This window comes from Nanorana parkeri, unplaced genomic scaffold, assembly GCF_000935625.1.
Source record: "Nanorana parkeri isolate BGI_ZX_2015 unplaced genomic scaffold, ASM93562v1 scaffold450, whole genome shotgun sequence".
Taxonomy (NCBI): Eukaryota; Metazoa; Chordata; class Amphibia; order Anura; family Dicroglossidae; genus Nanorana; species Nanorana parkeri.
In genome coordinates, this window is record NW_017306718.1 from 1,033,530 (window position 1) to 1,049,298 (window position 15,769).

The following is a 15,769-nucleotide window of genomic DNA, read 5'->3' on the forward strand; positions in this document are numbered from 1 at the left end:
GGGAAATGATACATGAGGAGGTAGCTGTGTGGGGATGAATTGTCTGAGAACGTGATGGTTGAGCCGTTGTGGTTTGATAGGCTTCTCTGAAGAGATGAGTCATCTGAAGAGATGAGTCTTAAGGGATCGCCTAAAGGCAGTCAGAGTGGGAGATAGATGGACAGGTTGGGGTAAAGAGTTCCAGAGGATGGGAGAGACTCTAGTGAAGTCCTGGAGGTGAGCATGGGAGGAGTTGACGAGGGAGCTGGAAAGCAGAAGATCATTTGAAGAGCGGAGGGGACGGTTAGGGTTGTACTTTGAGACAAGGTTTGAGATATAGCCGGGAGCAGAGTTGTGGATGGCTTTGTAAGTCATTGTTAATATTTTGAATTTTATCCTTTGGGCTATTGGAAGCCAGTGGAGGGATTGGCAGAGGGGGGTTGCAGACACTGAGCGGTTGGTTAGGTGAATGAGTCTAGCAGCTGCATTCATAGACTGAAGGGGGATAGCCTGTGTAGAGGTAGGCCAATGGGGAGGGAGTTGCAATAGTCAAGACGAGAGATAACAAGTGAGTGGATGAGTAATTTAGCGGTTTCATTGGTGAGGAAGGGACGTATTTTGGAGATGTTGCAAAGGTGAAGGTGGCAGGATTTGGATAGTGATTGGATGTGGGGAAGAAAGGTGAGGACCGAGTATAGGATGAAACCTAGCACCTTGGCATGGGGGGAGGGTTGGATAGTTGTGTTATCAGTCTCAAGGAAAAGTTGGGGGAAGGTGCACTGTATGTTTCTTTTGTGATCAAGTGAACCTGCTCATAATGGAGTCACCAATATCTTTTATAAATATGAGAACTATGTATGACAACCAACAGATCTACATTTGTGGTGCAAAAGAAACCTACAGCGTTATCTATTGGAGCTACTGCTGATGATGTGTTGTAAATCTATGTAGCATTACAGAGACACTGTTGAACAGAGCCTGATGAACTGTAGCACGTCATTAAACATTTGGCAAGGAATAGACATGCTCAGAGTCCAATGTAAGCTTATATTCTTCAATCCAGCCATTACAACATACAGTATGTATTAGCATAACTTGTAGGGCTTAATAATAACTGCACAATAATAACACCGCTTACTATTTTGGTTTGGACATTTGATTTTACCTCTTGAGTTTCAGGAAGGGTAATACATGTGCCCTTTTTCTTTTCAGTAACGCCAAATGTTGTGCCATTTTGTAAACACATACAAAAGATACTTATCCTTGCTGAAGAATAGTCTAATTTTCAAAGTAGTTTTTAACAATTTAATCCAAAGTGTAGTGTTTACTATGCTTAACAGAAATTGGTCATATGTTATTTGCCAATAACTAATGCACTAACTATAGCCAGCTGGCTGTATTGACCTTTAGTGACATTTTGTGCACTTTATTTCAAAATGAATGAACTGTATATAAAGTTGAACTATATTTTGGTTTATTGAGTTTCATTGCATTAGAAACATACTACTTTACAGATGTTAGTGAGGTGTATAATGACATAAAAGGAATGCATGATATTTGTGTGGCTTATATATCTAGTTCATACGCACTAATGGCATGTATAGTCCGGTTATTAGGAATCACACCTAATAACAGTGAATGCTGTTATTGTTGCTCATTGACTGACTGTTTAAGTTTTACCCCTCGTTCACACCTGAACGTTTTGTAGCGCGTTCTACGCTCGAAGAACGCTCTACAAAACGCTCAAAAATATAAATTGCATTGGAGTCAATGGACTCGTTCCCACCTTGCCGTATTTCCGCCCGTCCCGAACGCGCTACAAAACGGCCCACGCCTGAAAAGGTCCCGGGACTACTTTGGGCCGTTTTGTAGGGCGTTTTCCATTGGGATACTGCCAAGTAGCCTTTGTAATCGCGCGACGGTCGCGCGACTTTTTTACCGCGAATCGCGGTTAAAAAAACGCGTGACGGTCGCGCGACAGACGCGCATATTACAATACGCCTAGGTGTGAATGGGGGCTTACAAATATAATGGAGGGAATTTATCAGAACTGGAGCAGACAAATTCTGGAGCAGATTTGCAGTGCAACCAATCAGCTTCTCTGTCTCATTTTCAAATCGTACCTGAGCAAACTGAAGAGAGATGCTGATTGGTTGCCATTGGCAACTGCTCCAGATTCTGTATGCTCCAGTTTTGATAAATCCCCCCTAATGTGTTTATGATATGTATTTCTTTTTTTGAAATGATTTATGACTAAGCATTGCAGGGTATGGCACTGTTCAGGAAATTGTTTCAGAATTACCAAAGTATACTTTTTACCAGTTATTAGTAAAGGTTTGACTTTGGAAAATGAATGAAAGAAAAACTGATTCCACTAGATGTAGCTATTAAGTACTGCAGACATCCATCAGTTGAATTATGTATTGTAAGGGCCATGTCCATATAACAAATAGGACAAATCAACCCCGTTGTACCTAAGCTATGCTTACAGCTTAAAGGCATTAAATAAACTGAATCTAGTTTACAATCTAGCATAATGTAGATTTATATCTGGATGTGAACAGATTTAGTACTAAATAAAAAATATATTGTAAATGTATTGGAAGAACACAAAATGTGCTATTGTGTCATTTTTGAGGCATCTATTTCAGGAGCTCCAGAGAGACATAGAGAAGCACAGTACGGGAGTCGCATCAGTTCTAAATCTCTGTGAAGTACTTCTACATGACTGCGATGCTTGTGCCAATGACAGCGAATGTGATTCCATCCAGCAGGCCACCCGCAGTCTAGACCGCAGGTGGAGGAACATCTGTGCCATGTCTATGGAGAGGAGACTCAAGTAAGTTTTCAAACATGTGGGTCCAGGGTAAAACAGGGTAGGAACTCATGATGTAATTTAAACAAAAATCAAGCTCCTCTTCTTTGCCAATATATTATGGGTAGGCAACCCTTGGCATGCCACCTGTTGTGGAATTACAACTTCCATGAGACATTACAAGACTCTGACAGCCATTACAGGCATTAATCCTAGAGGCAGACGTATGATGGGATTTTTAGTAATACCACAGTTTGCAAGGGGTGGTGACATCACATGTCCAGAGAATGCCTAGTATTGAGAAAAATATTATGACATCCTCTGACATTGTTTGCTGCCCATGCCCAGGTCTGGGAAGTTTTCCAAAGACATGGTAGGAAGTCAACTGATACCACCGTAACATTATGAAGAATCACATCTATGATAAATGTCATCAAAAACATCTCCCAAGGCAGCTGAAGACCCCCAGTATGTCTTCACCAAAACCAAAATTGCAAATGCTCCCATCAGCTTTTAGCTAACATAGGAACAGTGCAAAAGGATGGAGCAATAGCGTTAGCAAAATCCCTAGCACTCAGTCCAGACAGACAGCAAAAACCTGATTCTAACTTTTAGATTAAAAAGAGAGGTTTATGCTTTATACATCTGCAAATATATGTGAGGCAACATCAAGGCACCTCTGCAAAGTGTGGTCCCTAACTCTCATCCATCAGACTGTCCAAACTGGGGGAAAATATCACCCAAACCGCCCTCTTTGCTTCTGCCAAGACCTCCTGCTCCCTAGCCCCTTTTTCAATTCCTCCCATGCTTACCTGCAGGACTTCTCCAGAGCCTCTCCCATTCTCTGAAACTCTCTACTCCAACCTGTACCACTATATTCTACACTGCCTGCCTTTAGGCGATCCCTGAAAACGTCTTTCTTCAGAGAAGCCCATGCTGCCTCTACCTTACAACTGAAATTTTACTTTCTTAAACAACTCATCCCCACACTTTTACTACCTATTGTATCACTTGCCCCTCCCTTGTAGACTGTAAGCTCTCACAAACAAGGCTCTCCTAATCATCATTGTAACTGTACTCTCTCCCTTTATTTTGTATAGCGCTGTGCAAACTGTTGGGCTATATTAATCCTATATATGATCAATGTTTGTTTGTTTGTTGGTGCAGACACACACTGGGTGACTTCAGGTGTCTTTAACTAGTACAGAATTCAACAGGGCTATTCACAAAAGTGTGAAGAGTTTGGAGAAGACAGGAGAAGTGAACAATCTAGGACAATATAGCTGAACTGGAAAAATTCTCCAATTCAACTCACTTTCCAGTTCAGCTATGTTGTCCTAGATTGCTCACTTCTCCTGCCTTCTCCAAACTCTTCACCCTTTTGTGAATAACACTGTTTGTGTGGCTGCACTTTTTTGTAAGGCTACAAGGTAAGCCTGCTGTCCATTTATTCATTACTATATTTGTGTCTTAGTTTGGGCACACACATACATACCTGGCTCATTCATTCAGTATGTTCAACCAGCATGTTTACACTGTTCCTTTGTTCAATCCTGACTGCAGAGGTTCAACTAGAAAGCAACTGGTTTGAACCAGCAGAAGCAGTTGCACATCGATCAAGTGTAAATGTCATGACCTGGCTAGCCGCCACAGTTTTTTTTTTCTTAATACCACAGCTGTTGCTTGTAAATCATTTAGTAGCAGAGACTGGCTATCACTAGGCAATGGCCAGGTATTAGCTTCTAGTGTGTGATTGTTATAAAATAGTTTTTCCTCTACTTCTAGGATCGAAGAGACATGGCGGCTTTGGCAGAAATTCCTGGAGGACTTTTCTCGCTTTGAAGACTGGCTGAAAATTTCAGAACAGACAGCTGCCCTCCCCAGTTCTTCTGGTGTCCTTTATACAGTGGCGAAGGAAGAACTGAAGAAATTTGAGGTCATTGGAAAACTTTTATATGAGATGCGGGTGTTTGAGTAAAAAAGGCAATAACTAGAAAAATAGGATCTAGGTGAAATAACCATATTAAGCAAAACAAATGTTAAAGGAGAACTATGAGGTCAGTGTTTTTCCCCATAGTTCTCCTTAGGGTAACGGGAGGACACAAACTAGCGTCCTCCCGTCACCCTAAGCTCAGTATACCGCGAGCTACAGCTCGCGGTATACTGAGACGCCGCAGCCGGAGCGGATCCCGACATCGATGTCTGGATCCGCCCAGCTGCGTGAGTGACAGCTGGCTCTGCCTATCTAGAGGCAGAGCCAGCTGTCCCTCCCCCGTCCGTTCCGCCCGGCAGCGCCGGTGGATCGGAGCGGGGAGAGGGGAATCCAGCCCCACCCCTGTCACCGCAGAGAGCCGTGACAGGATCGAGAGGTGAGCGAACGCCGGTATGTGTTCGCTCACTTCCCGATCTACTGAGCCGACCTGTGACAGTCTCATTGTCACAGGTCGGCTAGAACTATGAGGTGAGTGGAAATCACTCATCTCATAGTTCTCCTTTAATTCATATACTCATTTTTTTTTTTGCCATCATTTTTCAAAACAAACTTTTTTCAAGATGCAATGAGGAAACTGTAAAATCTCTGCCAGCATAGGTCTTAATAGCCAGTTCCCATCTCAGTAAAGTGCACTACTTTATGTGCATGGGAAACACAGCCCTCATACACCATACCTCCACTTCCATTGTCAATGTGCCTGCATATCTTATGACAAAGTGGTGTATTTATAAAAAAAAAAATCAGAGCTATTCATCCTGTGACACTGGATGTTGATTTGTTTTGTGTTTATTGAGGCAAAAATGTATGTTATTGGTATATTTTCTTTCCTGGTCAAATGTATTATCATGAAAATACCATATTATGGCCACTAGATGGGCCTGTGGAGCATAGGAAAGACATTTATTTCTTATGCTCCTCACCTCCATCTAGTGTCCATATTGCATATATGTTTAAAATGTATCTATAGCCAAAAAATTATTTCTTAATTTTCGATAGAAAGGAGAAAGATTAGAACCTCTGTCAGGCTTACTGTTATCCAGGGCTCTGTTGTAGAGATTTTCCCTTACTCACTGTTCCAAGGACAACCATTTTACCAGATAGGAATAAACTCTCCAACAAGGAAACAGACAACAACAACAAACGCTGGCAGAGGTTCTTATTGCCACCTACTTAACTTACAAAAAAGCATTTTATTTCTCTCTGTGTTGCTGATTCCTTCCTTTACTTCCTGTCTGGTCTGAAAAGGTTGTCCATAAGAGGGTAAGAAGAAATCTTTCAAACAGAGCCCTAGACAGCAGGAAGTGTCTGTCAAGGGCTCTAATCCTTCCCCACTCTATCCCCCCCAAAAAAACCAAAAACAACATTTGGCTAAAGACACAGGAACAGAGACAAAATGGGCATGTATGCTTGCTGTTACAACAGGTTGAAGCTGTACTGTGAGTTCCTGATGGAAACAGAATGGCCAGATGGCACTGTAGCAATCTGCATGTACTGTACATATGTGGAGTAAAAATGATAAGCATCGAACAAAGGTCCCATCAGCCCCTCACTTTGCATTCTCATACATACTGCTGAGTGGGGAGATAAAGCCCGGTTCCAAGATACGCAAATATTGTCTAAATACAAGATCTATGTATTACTTGAATCTTGGTATGCTTGGTGTATTTCTTCTAGGTCTGTGCAGTAGTTTAGAGATAAATTTTGCCTCTTTGCAGGAACTTCCTATAATAAAGATCAGTCTCTACTGCTCCCTCTCTCCTGCGCAGGGTGACCGGTCATCTATCCGCCCCTTCATGTAGTTTTCTGCGGGCAGCCTGCAGTGGGTGGGGCCTGCTGGGTCCTTCCCACAGCTCTCTTCTCTGCACAGGCACACTAATCCTTTCACATCATCACTACTTTTACAAGTTAACATCTGGGTGCATTGAGGCTCTTGAAAGCTCTTTATTGTTGCCTCTCTGATGTCACAGCTTTCTAGAAATTCACAGATAACAGCTATATAAACCCACTTTGCCTGCTGATACACTTGAATTATGGCCAGATACAATAGTGTTATGACTGATTTCCAGATAAACTGTAAATATTTGTTTTTTCTATTGGCTGTGAAATAAATTCAATTTCTGATGCAAATGTGTAAATTTGTTTTTAATCATATAGGTAAGCCAACATTGTTGCACAGAGAGCTGAACAGAACAAAGATGTGCCAGTCTCTAGCAGAAAGAAAGAAAGCACGCGTATATGTGTGACTGTCTAATGCCCATCAGTCTCTGTGATATGAGTCACTTGAATATGTAGCACATATCTGTATCACAGCTGTCAGTAGGGTCCCCAGCTGTCCTCTACACATGCACCTGTTTCTCATACTTCCTCCATGCTGCAATAACAGCTGAGATAAAGAGGAAAAGTTTGTTTTCACACAAAGTCACCTCAGATGTCATTTGGTAATATAACTTTTCTGATATTACACATATATGCTGATTTCACTGTGTGGTACACGGTGGGTCAGATAAGTCAATACATGACTTTTTATTAGATACTAATAAATAGCCATTCAGAATGTAAAGATCTGAAAATCTCTGTCATTGACACAGATATTTTCTGAAACGACGATCCTGTAATTCGAATAGCAAAAAAGCACAAAGGGCCCGATGGTGATTGGTGGTTGATGATTGGCCAAACTATGATTGGCGGTTGCAGAGGAATTTGAATTGTTGCATGGAACATCTGATTGAGACAAATTGCAATTCACATAGACTATTATATAGATTATTAGGAGCAGAAACCATGATTTTTGACTGTCTTGTGCCATCATTCTCTTGGCGAAATACTGCACACCTCCACTGCACCATATATTGACCAGTTCATTTTCTAAAACATGATTTATTTGTCGCAGATTGTGCGGCTTTTTGTGTGACTTGTTTCACGTGTGTTTTGTTTTTTAACATCAGGTGCACTAGTCTAATCTTACTGTTCAAAGACTTGAAGCATTTTTGGTGCATTGATAAAATGAGTGTTCGGTGTGCCAAATATTTGACGCACCTTTTATAGTTTATCTGGCTCACAATCTCTGGGATTTAATGATTAAGCACAAGTCTTGAGAGCATATTTTAAATACCACCAAGCTGATACAAGACTAGTTCTGCCTTTTATTGCTTATTCCTACTCTGCTTAGAGTAAATGTGAGCCTGCTTAAAGAAGAACTCTGGCCAAAACTTGTATTAACCCTTGCAATGGGGCTACCCCCGCGCTGCAAGGGTTAACTGCTCGTTTTCATCTAGGTCCTTGAATGTCACAATGCTGTCACAATGCTCCATCCAGCCTGATTCCTCATACACTTCAGTAATGGTATGTCCCTCAGTGTCCCCACATCCTATACCCAGTGTATTGGACATGATGACTCGAGGATGCTTAGGGAGCGAGGCGAGAAGGACCGGTCTAAGAGCAAGCCAGGTCTGAGGATCAGGTGAGTACAACTTTTTTTAATTTTAGCACCTAAACAAAAACAAGCAGTTAACCATTGCCGTGCAGGGGTAGCCCCGCTGCTAGGGTTATTAAAAGTTTTGCACAAAGTTTTTAAAGTGTATTTCCACTTTTGCAGCCAAATTAGGATAACACCTTTTTTATATTTCTTACATGTTTCTCCTTCACATAACATCAATTTTTATAATGTGTTATTTTTCATTTTTATTCTGCTTGCACAGTACATGCTCTCCGTAAACTCAGCAGTGGCTGGGCAGGTTAATGTTACCATAATTACCCTGTCTGTACTGTGCTGGCAGATCTCATTATCACTTGTAAACTAGATTTGAACATTCTCTGTCCTAACAAAGGGTTAAAGTCTTGGATTCATTGTAACCCTGTCTGGTAAGCCTGTCCCTTGTCTTTCTATGGGGACAGACAGAGTGTTTTGTCTCTTGGGAATTGTCAGAGAAGCTTGCAAAGACTGGCTACACTGAAACATCTAAAAGGTAAATTTTAATTTAAAAATATATATATTTTGGTATGCTATATCCCTTTTAAAATAGAAAAAGAAAAGAAAAAGTCCTCTATCTCTTTTTCTGTATCCCCTGTTATAAATGAACAGGAATCCTCTATACTGAGTGTTCCTGTTCATTCATAACTTGAGAACATTGTGTGTTTACTATAACTACAACTATGAATGAACAGGAGGCGATGTAGATCACTCCCATTCATTCATAATTGAGGATATAGTAACCATGCTCTGTCCTCAATTATGTACAAACATTCAGCGATCGCTCTCCTCTCTGACAGCTGTCACAGGAGGCTGAGCGAGCGGTGCGGGGAGGAGAGCTCAGCCTCCTGTGACAGCACACACCGCTCTGCCGGACTGTGATAGGAGGCTGAGCGGTGTGGGAGGAGAGATGCCGGCCGCTCACAACACTCTCCTCCCGCAGTGCTCGGCCAGCTGTCACACTTTCTCTCCTCCCCGCTGGGACACAGAGCAGCGCCCAGCAGGGATGAAAGAAAGCAGGGATGCGCCAATATATCGGCACAAAAAAAGGCAGTTTCGGCATTTAGCCAAAAAGTGCCATTTTCAGGCCAATATGTTTCGGCCAATATATCGGTGCATCCCTAGTGGAAATGCACTTTAAAGCTGAGCTCCAAGCTGATATAGAAACACAAATTATGCAGGTATGTGTTCAATAAATATAGTCGAAGAATGTCACCAGCACACCAAGCGATAGTTACAGCAATTAAGCGTTCATTTATTGAAGAATGCTGCCCCTCATATTATCCTTCAATAAATGAACGCTCAATTGCTGCAACTATTGCTTGGTGTGCTGGTGACGTTCTTCCACTATCCACATGTGGTGGCGCCATCCGCAGTCATTTTGAGCACCCGCTGGTACATCCACTTGGGAATCACAATAAGGTGTGCAGCAAGGATCCTTTCCCTTCTTCAATAAATAAACATATCACATGTATTTAAATACAATGAGTCTATCGGATTTTGATTTGAACCTCCTGTAATCCTTATGCACAATCGCACTCAGACTGGAAGAGAAAGGGACAGCACTAGGGACCAGTTAGGAGTGTTGCAGTGCATATGAGGGGGCAAGGAACATTGTCATAAGAAGGCAGAGTAGAGTAAACTGAGAAATGACTATTCACTATGCTTCTTCTGTCCAAGTACAGGTTTGGACTTGGAAGTGACTTGGGTGTATTGCATAAAGAAGTCCATGCAGATATTTTATTAACCCTTGCAGTGGGGCTACCAACACACTGCAAGGGTTAACTGCTCATTTTTGCGTAGGGTCCAATAAAAAAAAAAAGTTGTACTCACGGAATCCGTTCGAGCCAGCACCGCTCCCTCCAGCCTCTCTCCTCCTCTGCTGCAACGATAGTATGTCTGTATGTGGATGTAATGACTCAATGATTCCTAGACCGCTGCAGAGGAGCGGGGGACTAGTCTAAGAGCCAACTGGCTTGGAGGTTTAGGTTAGTATAACGGGTTTTTTTTACCCTAGAAAAAAAAAGCGAGCAGTTAACCCTTGCAGTGCGGGGGGAGCCCCACTGCAAAGGTTAATAAGACATTTTCCCAGAGTTATTTTTTAACTGCAGTGGAGGTCACCAACCTGGTTCCGATGTGTAATAGGGCTGTGTATATCTGATAGCTGGTGGGTTAAACAAATCCTTTTGTACATACAACTTTCCGCAGTATATTTAGCTGTTTGCTAAAGGTGATACAGTTCACATCAGATAGTCAAACAAGTACAAATACATTTAAAAAAGGATAGATTATTGTTGTCACATCCTGGATGTTTGAAGTGTATACAGATTCACCTCACTCTATTAGTATTTCAGGTCCAGGTTCACATCACTCCACTCAATTTCACTGTTTACTAAATCAGCTCCTTAGAGTATTTCAATCCATAATAATGACATGCATGATATTTACCTTTGGCAAATAATAGATTTGTTTGTCAGCGGGTGCACCAGTTTTTTACTTACGCTGATTATTTACAAAGCAACTTCATCAATTGGGATGAGTAAGTGCTGTGTCTCTGGAAAGTATTCACTCTCTTGGAGGTTTTCAATGTACATTGTCGTAGAACAGTGAATCACAGTAGATTTAATTCATTTTTTTGCCACTGACCAACAGAAATAGACTCCTTCATCCTTAAGTAAAAACGGATCTCTTTAAAGTGATTTACATTAATTACAATGTAAAAAAAAAACACAAACATTTTAGCTGCTACCATATACCATTACCAAGTGATTTTGGTTAGACTTACAACAACCTTTGTTTCACGGACTTTATTTTTTACATATATAGAGCAGCATGTCTCCAGATTTTATAGTGTAGTTTATTTTTGAGACCAATTAAATGTTTTGGTTAAAAAGTGCATTTATTATTAGCAACAAAGCTTATTTTATGACAGGAAAGAGAATACATTTGCTTTGGCCAACTCCTTAGTTTCCCATAGAACAAGATGTTATCTTTGGTCAATCTTATTTCCTTGACTTTAATTTGGATTTGATGCTTTATCTTCTTGTGCCAAATAGCACTAAGATTGCCCCCCGTTTATTCATTCTTTTTTATTAATGCTGAGATCAAGAACATCATTTTCTCCTCTAAACCCCAAAAAAACCCTAACACATCATGTCCTATCTTTTTTCACAATACAGGGAAGAAATAAATGTTGCATATTAGTGTCTCGGTTTTTAATTTAAATGTATCTATATTTTAGGCTTTCCAAAGACAAGTTCATGAGAGTCTTACTCAGCTGGAGCTCATAAATAAACAGTATCGCCGCCTGGCTCGGGAGAACCGCACTGATTCAGCATGTAAGCTAAAACAAATGGTCCATGAAGGCAACCAAAGGTGGGACAACCTACAGAAGAGAGTCACATCTATTCTCAAGAGGCTGAAGGTTTGTTTTATGAAATGTTCTCTTTGGGTTAATGTAGGGTAAGGAAACATTGTCACTTTAAGAAAACAAAAAGGTGCTAACATGTATGGAAAGCAGGTATTCTGGGATGCTTCCAGTACCAGGAATGTGTGGTCAGGGGAGGCAGGTGAGGCAGAGCCTCACCTAGTATTATGCAGGAAAAAGCTGAAGCTGACAGTTTTTTCTCCATTCAGATCAGGGAAAGCCTCACCACTGTGTAACCTGTCATGGACGGAGCGCTGCCTGTTAATGACAGGCAATGCTGCATCCAGCTTTTGACAGGTGGTTAGGTTACACAGCAGCGGGCTTCCCCACTGCTTGTGTACCCTAACTTGGTGAGGCAAGAGCTGTCACAGCATCTACTCTAGAGGCATGAGCTCTGTGGATGGCTTGGACCAATGGCAAAGCGCGATTGGTCCAAGCTGTCCAATAAAAAAAAAAGAAAAGAAAAAGAAAACAGTGAGGACATCGATCTCAATGCCTTAGCAGTGACTCCCAAGCTTGGTTACCGAGCTGGGGGGCGGGGCTTTGGCAGAATGGGTCGGAGCTTCAGCGGGATGGGGCAGAGCTTCGGCAGGACAGCGGTGGAGCTTTGGCAGGCTGGGGGATGCCTCACCCAGCACAGAAGGCACTGCACGTCACTGTAACCAGTACCCCCTACTTTACCTGAATGCCAGGCTGTTTTAGCATCCTAAGCTCTGCAATTCCTGGTAGGTTAATGTGAAACCCAGCTCAGGACTGCAAATCAATATAAATAAAATGCGCTTTTATTTTGATGTATCATGCATTATACATCTTAGTGATTTAAAATGTTTAAAATGCTAAGAGGCACTTTTTTGAATTATAAATAACATTGGTTAGCCACCTCTTTCATTTTTTTTTAATTTTTTTTTTACTTAATTGCAGCATTTTATTGGCCAGCGAGAAGAATTTGAGACTGCACGAGACAGCATCTTGGTGTGGCTCACAGAAATGGACCTTCAGTTGACAAACATTGAACATTTCTCTGAGTGTGATGTTCAGGCAAAAATCAAACAGCTTAAGGTGAGCCTGTTTCCCCGAGTGAAAGACAGGATGGAAATTCTGCTTAATTAGAAACTTCTTTATACAATAATTACCAGCTTAAGGGACTCTGTCTTGAATAGGTAGGCTTTGAAGGGGATATGAACTGACCTAAATAAGAAATGCAGTCTTAAAAAGTAAGCATACTATTATAATATGCACACTTAGTATTTTAAGGCATTTAAAGCAAACCTGTACTTTGCCTATTCATGCAGTTCTACCTCTCCATTCAGCCCTAGGGAGTTAAGAAAGGCAGCTCTGTATAAGCCCTAGTCAGATCTTCATTTAAAGCTGACATAAGGCTTACTTTCTCCCCATACCCATGTGACAGGGCTGAGCCAATCATCAGCACCAGCACTGTCACATGGAGTGAATTACATGGTCTTCCATACAGAAAGAGTAACAGTTATCAGGTATATTCTTCACTCCCTGTGACCAAACACAGTAGACAGGGAGCAAACAAAAGGTCTATTTGTGCTGCTGGGGGCCTGGGCTCAAAAAGGAAAGGAGAGGGGAGGGGACACACAGAGTTAGGCATAAACTTTCAGCAGAATTAGTGATGAAAATAAATACTTTTATATAGGGGTGCGGAAATTAACGATTAATCCGTCGATTAATCGTTAATTTCTTTGATGGATCAAAATTATTTTGATCGATCAAAGTTCTTTTGATCCGTACTCACCTCTTCCGGGTCTTCCGTCGGCGATCCGGTGACGTCGATGTCCGTGACTCCTCCCCCCCTCCCCGAGTGGCTCTGTCGGCTAATGAAGGGAAGGGGGGAGGAGTCGGGTGATGTAGTTGTCCGTGATGGGTAACGAAGGGAAGGAGGGAGGAGTCTCTTGACGTCGATGTCCGTGACGTCACCGGACTCCTCCCCCTTCCCTTCGTTACCTGACAGGATCCCTTGGGCCGGTGAGTCTCCTGCTTCATTAGTGCACAATATGTACACATGTTCATGTGTGGACAATATGTACATACTACAAGGCAGCTAAAATAAAAATTAAATATGTGTCATGTAAAATCTACTACCCTGTTAGAAATCTGCTACCCTGGTGAGACCCCCTCAGAGCCCTGGTGAGTCCCCAGAAAGCCTTGGAGAGACCCCACAAAGCCATGGTGAGACCCCATGGAGCCCTGGTGAGACCAGGGCTCTGTGGGATCTTGCCAGGGCTCTGTGGGGTCTTGCCAGGGCTCTGTGGGGTCTAACAAGGCTGGTTAGACCCCACAGAGCCCTGCTACCCTGGTGAGGCCCCATCAAAGCTCTTGTGAGACCCCACAGAGCCCTGGTTTAACCAGGGTTTAACCAGGGCTCTGTGGGGTCTCACCAGGGCCCTGAGGGGTCTCACCAGGCTGGTGAAATCGCACATAGCCCTGGTGGGACCCCATAGAGCCCTGGTGAGACCCTACGGAGCCCTGGTGCTGGTGAGACCCTACGGAGCCCGGGTTTAACCAGGGCAGTGTGGGATCTCACCAGGGCTTTGAGGGGTCTAACCAGGCTGGCGAGACCCTACAGAGCTTTGGTGAGACCCTACAGAGCCATGGTTAAAGCAGGGCTTTGTAGGGTCTCACCAGGGCTCTGTGGGGTTTAACCAGGACTAGTGAGGCCCCACTGAACCCTACTTTAACCAGAGCTCTGAGGGGTCTCAACAGGCTGGTGAGTGAATGTGCAGCGCTAAGGGTCACCGGTGGGCAGAGATGGCTCTAGAGTTTGCGAGATCTGTATGTGCGATATAATTAATCGAAATTGGTCGATTAATCGATTAAAATTTATTTTGATTAATCGAACAGGAAAATTTTAATCATTACCAGCCCTACTTTTATATAATAACCAGCTGTGGTCCCTGGACATGCTACACATGCACAACAAAAGCTTAATCAAAGCACACAGGTGTGTGTGGAATGCCCTGATTTCCCACCCTGCTGCTGCTCCCCTTCCTCACACCTGCCCACAATTCATTAATTTTGAAAGTCACGAGTAGCTGTGTAAAGTCAGGAGCTCTAGAAGCTTTTGCTCTCAAAAAATAGTATTGATAAACACTGTTCAGAAAAGAGGTACACGTTAATCATCCCTAAATAACTCAGTCTTCCCCTTCTCCCCTTAATAATTATTTTCCTAACTTTATTTGCTTATTTGTATTTTTCAGACTCTTATTATTTACTGTAAAGTCTTTTATTCAATTTGTTTACTATTTTTTTTAGTTGGAAAAAATAAAAAAAGCAGAATTGAAAACAAATTGGAAAAATAACCTTTATTTATTAGTAAATGACTTTGGAAAGCCTTGTACCAGAATCATAATTTTAGTGTCATTTTAAACTAGACAATATAGAATAAAATATATCCTTTTTTTATCTGTAATTGCAATATTTTTTTATCTAACACTGATCAAAGTAGAAAAAGCAAGTTTTTTTGTTTTGTTCCATTTTTGTCTACGTATTGCATTCAAATTAAAATCAATGTTGCAATACAATATAACCAAAATAAAGCTTTGTTTTTCCTACACACAATATAAAAACACAATATATATATATATATATTACTTTGTTTTATTAAGTAATGACAAAGTTATTTGCCTTACAAGCAGAAAAAAATGCTCTGGTACTCAAGAGTGATAGCTGAACTGGTTAATAAAACCTCATATGACCAAAGTATTATTTTTCCCTAAGGCCTTTCAGCAAGAGATAGCCCTAAACAATTCCAAGATTGATCAAATTATTACTCAGGGAGAACAACTCTTAGAAAAGAGTGAACCTCTTGATGCTGCTGTTATTGAAGAAGAACTGGATGAACTGAGGAGGTATTGCATGGAGGTCTTTGGTCGTGTTGAACGATATCACAAAAAGCTCATCCGTCTTCCGGTATGTATATTATTTATGTCTGCAATTACTTTTTCATCCAAATTAGAGATCAGTTTTAGCAGCAGATTTATTGTACGTCCAGTTAAATAAGTGCAAGTTCTCCCTTAACAGTATCTACTTGTTTAGTATTCAGCCACAAATTAAGTAGGGAAA

General features: G+C 41.7%; 1 protein-coding gene across 1 annotated transcript in view; it reads left to right on the top strand.

Moving 5' to 3' along the window:
* Positions 1-15,769, top strand: part of SYNE1 (spectrin repeat containing nuclear envelope protein 1) — a 334,610-nt gene that overhangs the window by 286,276 nt on the left and 32,565 nt on the right. The window contains exons 130-134 of the mRNA XM_018560335.1: positions 2,631-2,818; positions 4,580-4,730; positions 11,498-11,680; positions 12,605-12,742; positions 15,425-15,616. Of these exons, the coding sequence (XP_018415837.1) occupies positions 2,631-2,818; positions 4,580-4,730; positions 11,498-11,680; positions 12,605-12,742; positions 15,425-15,616 (852 nt within the window). The remainder of the gene's footprint in view (positions 1-2,630; positions 2,819-4,579; positions 4,731-11,497; positions 11,681-12,604; positions 12,743-15,424; positions 15,617-15,769) is intronic.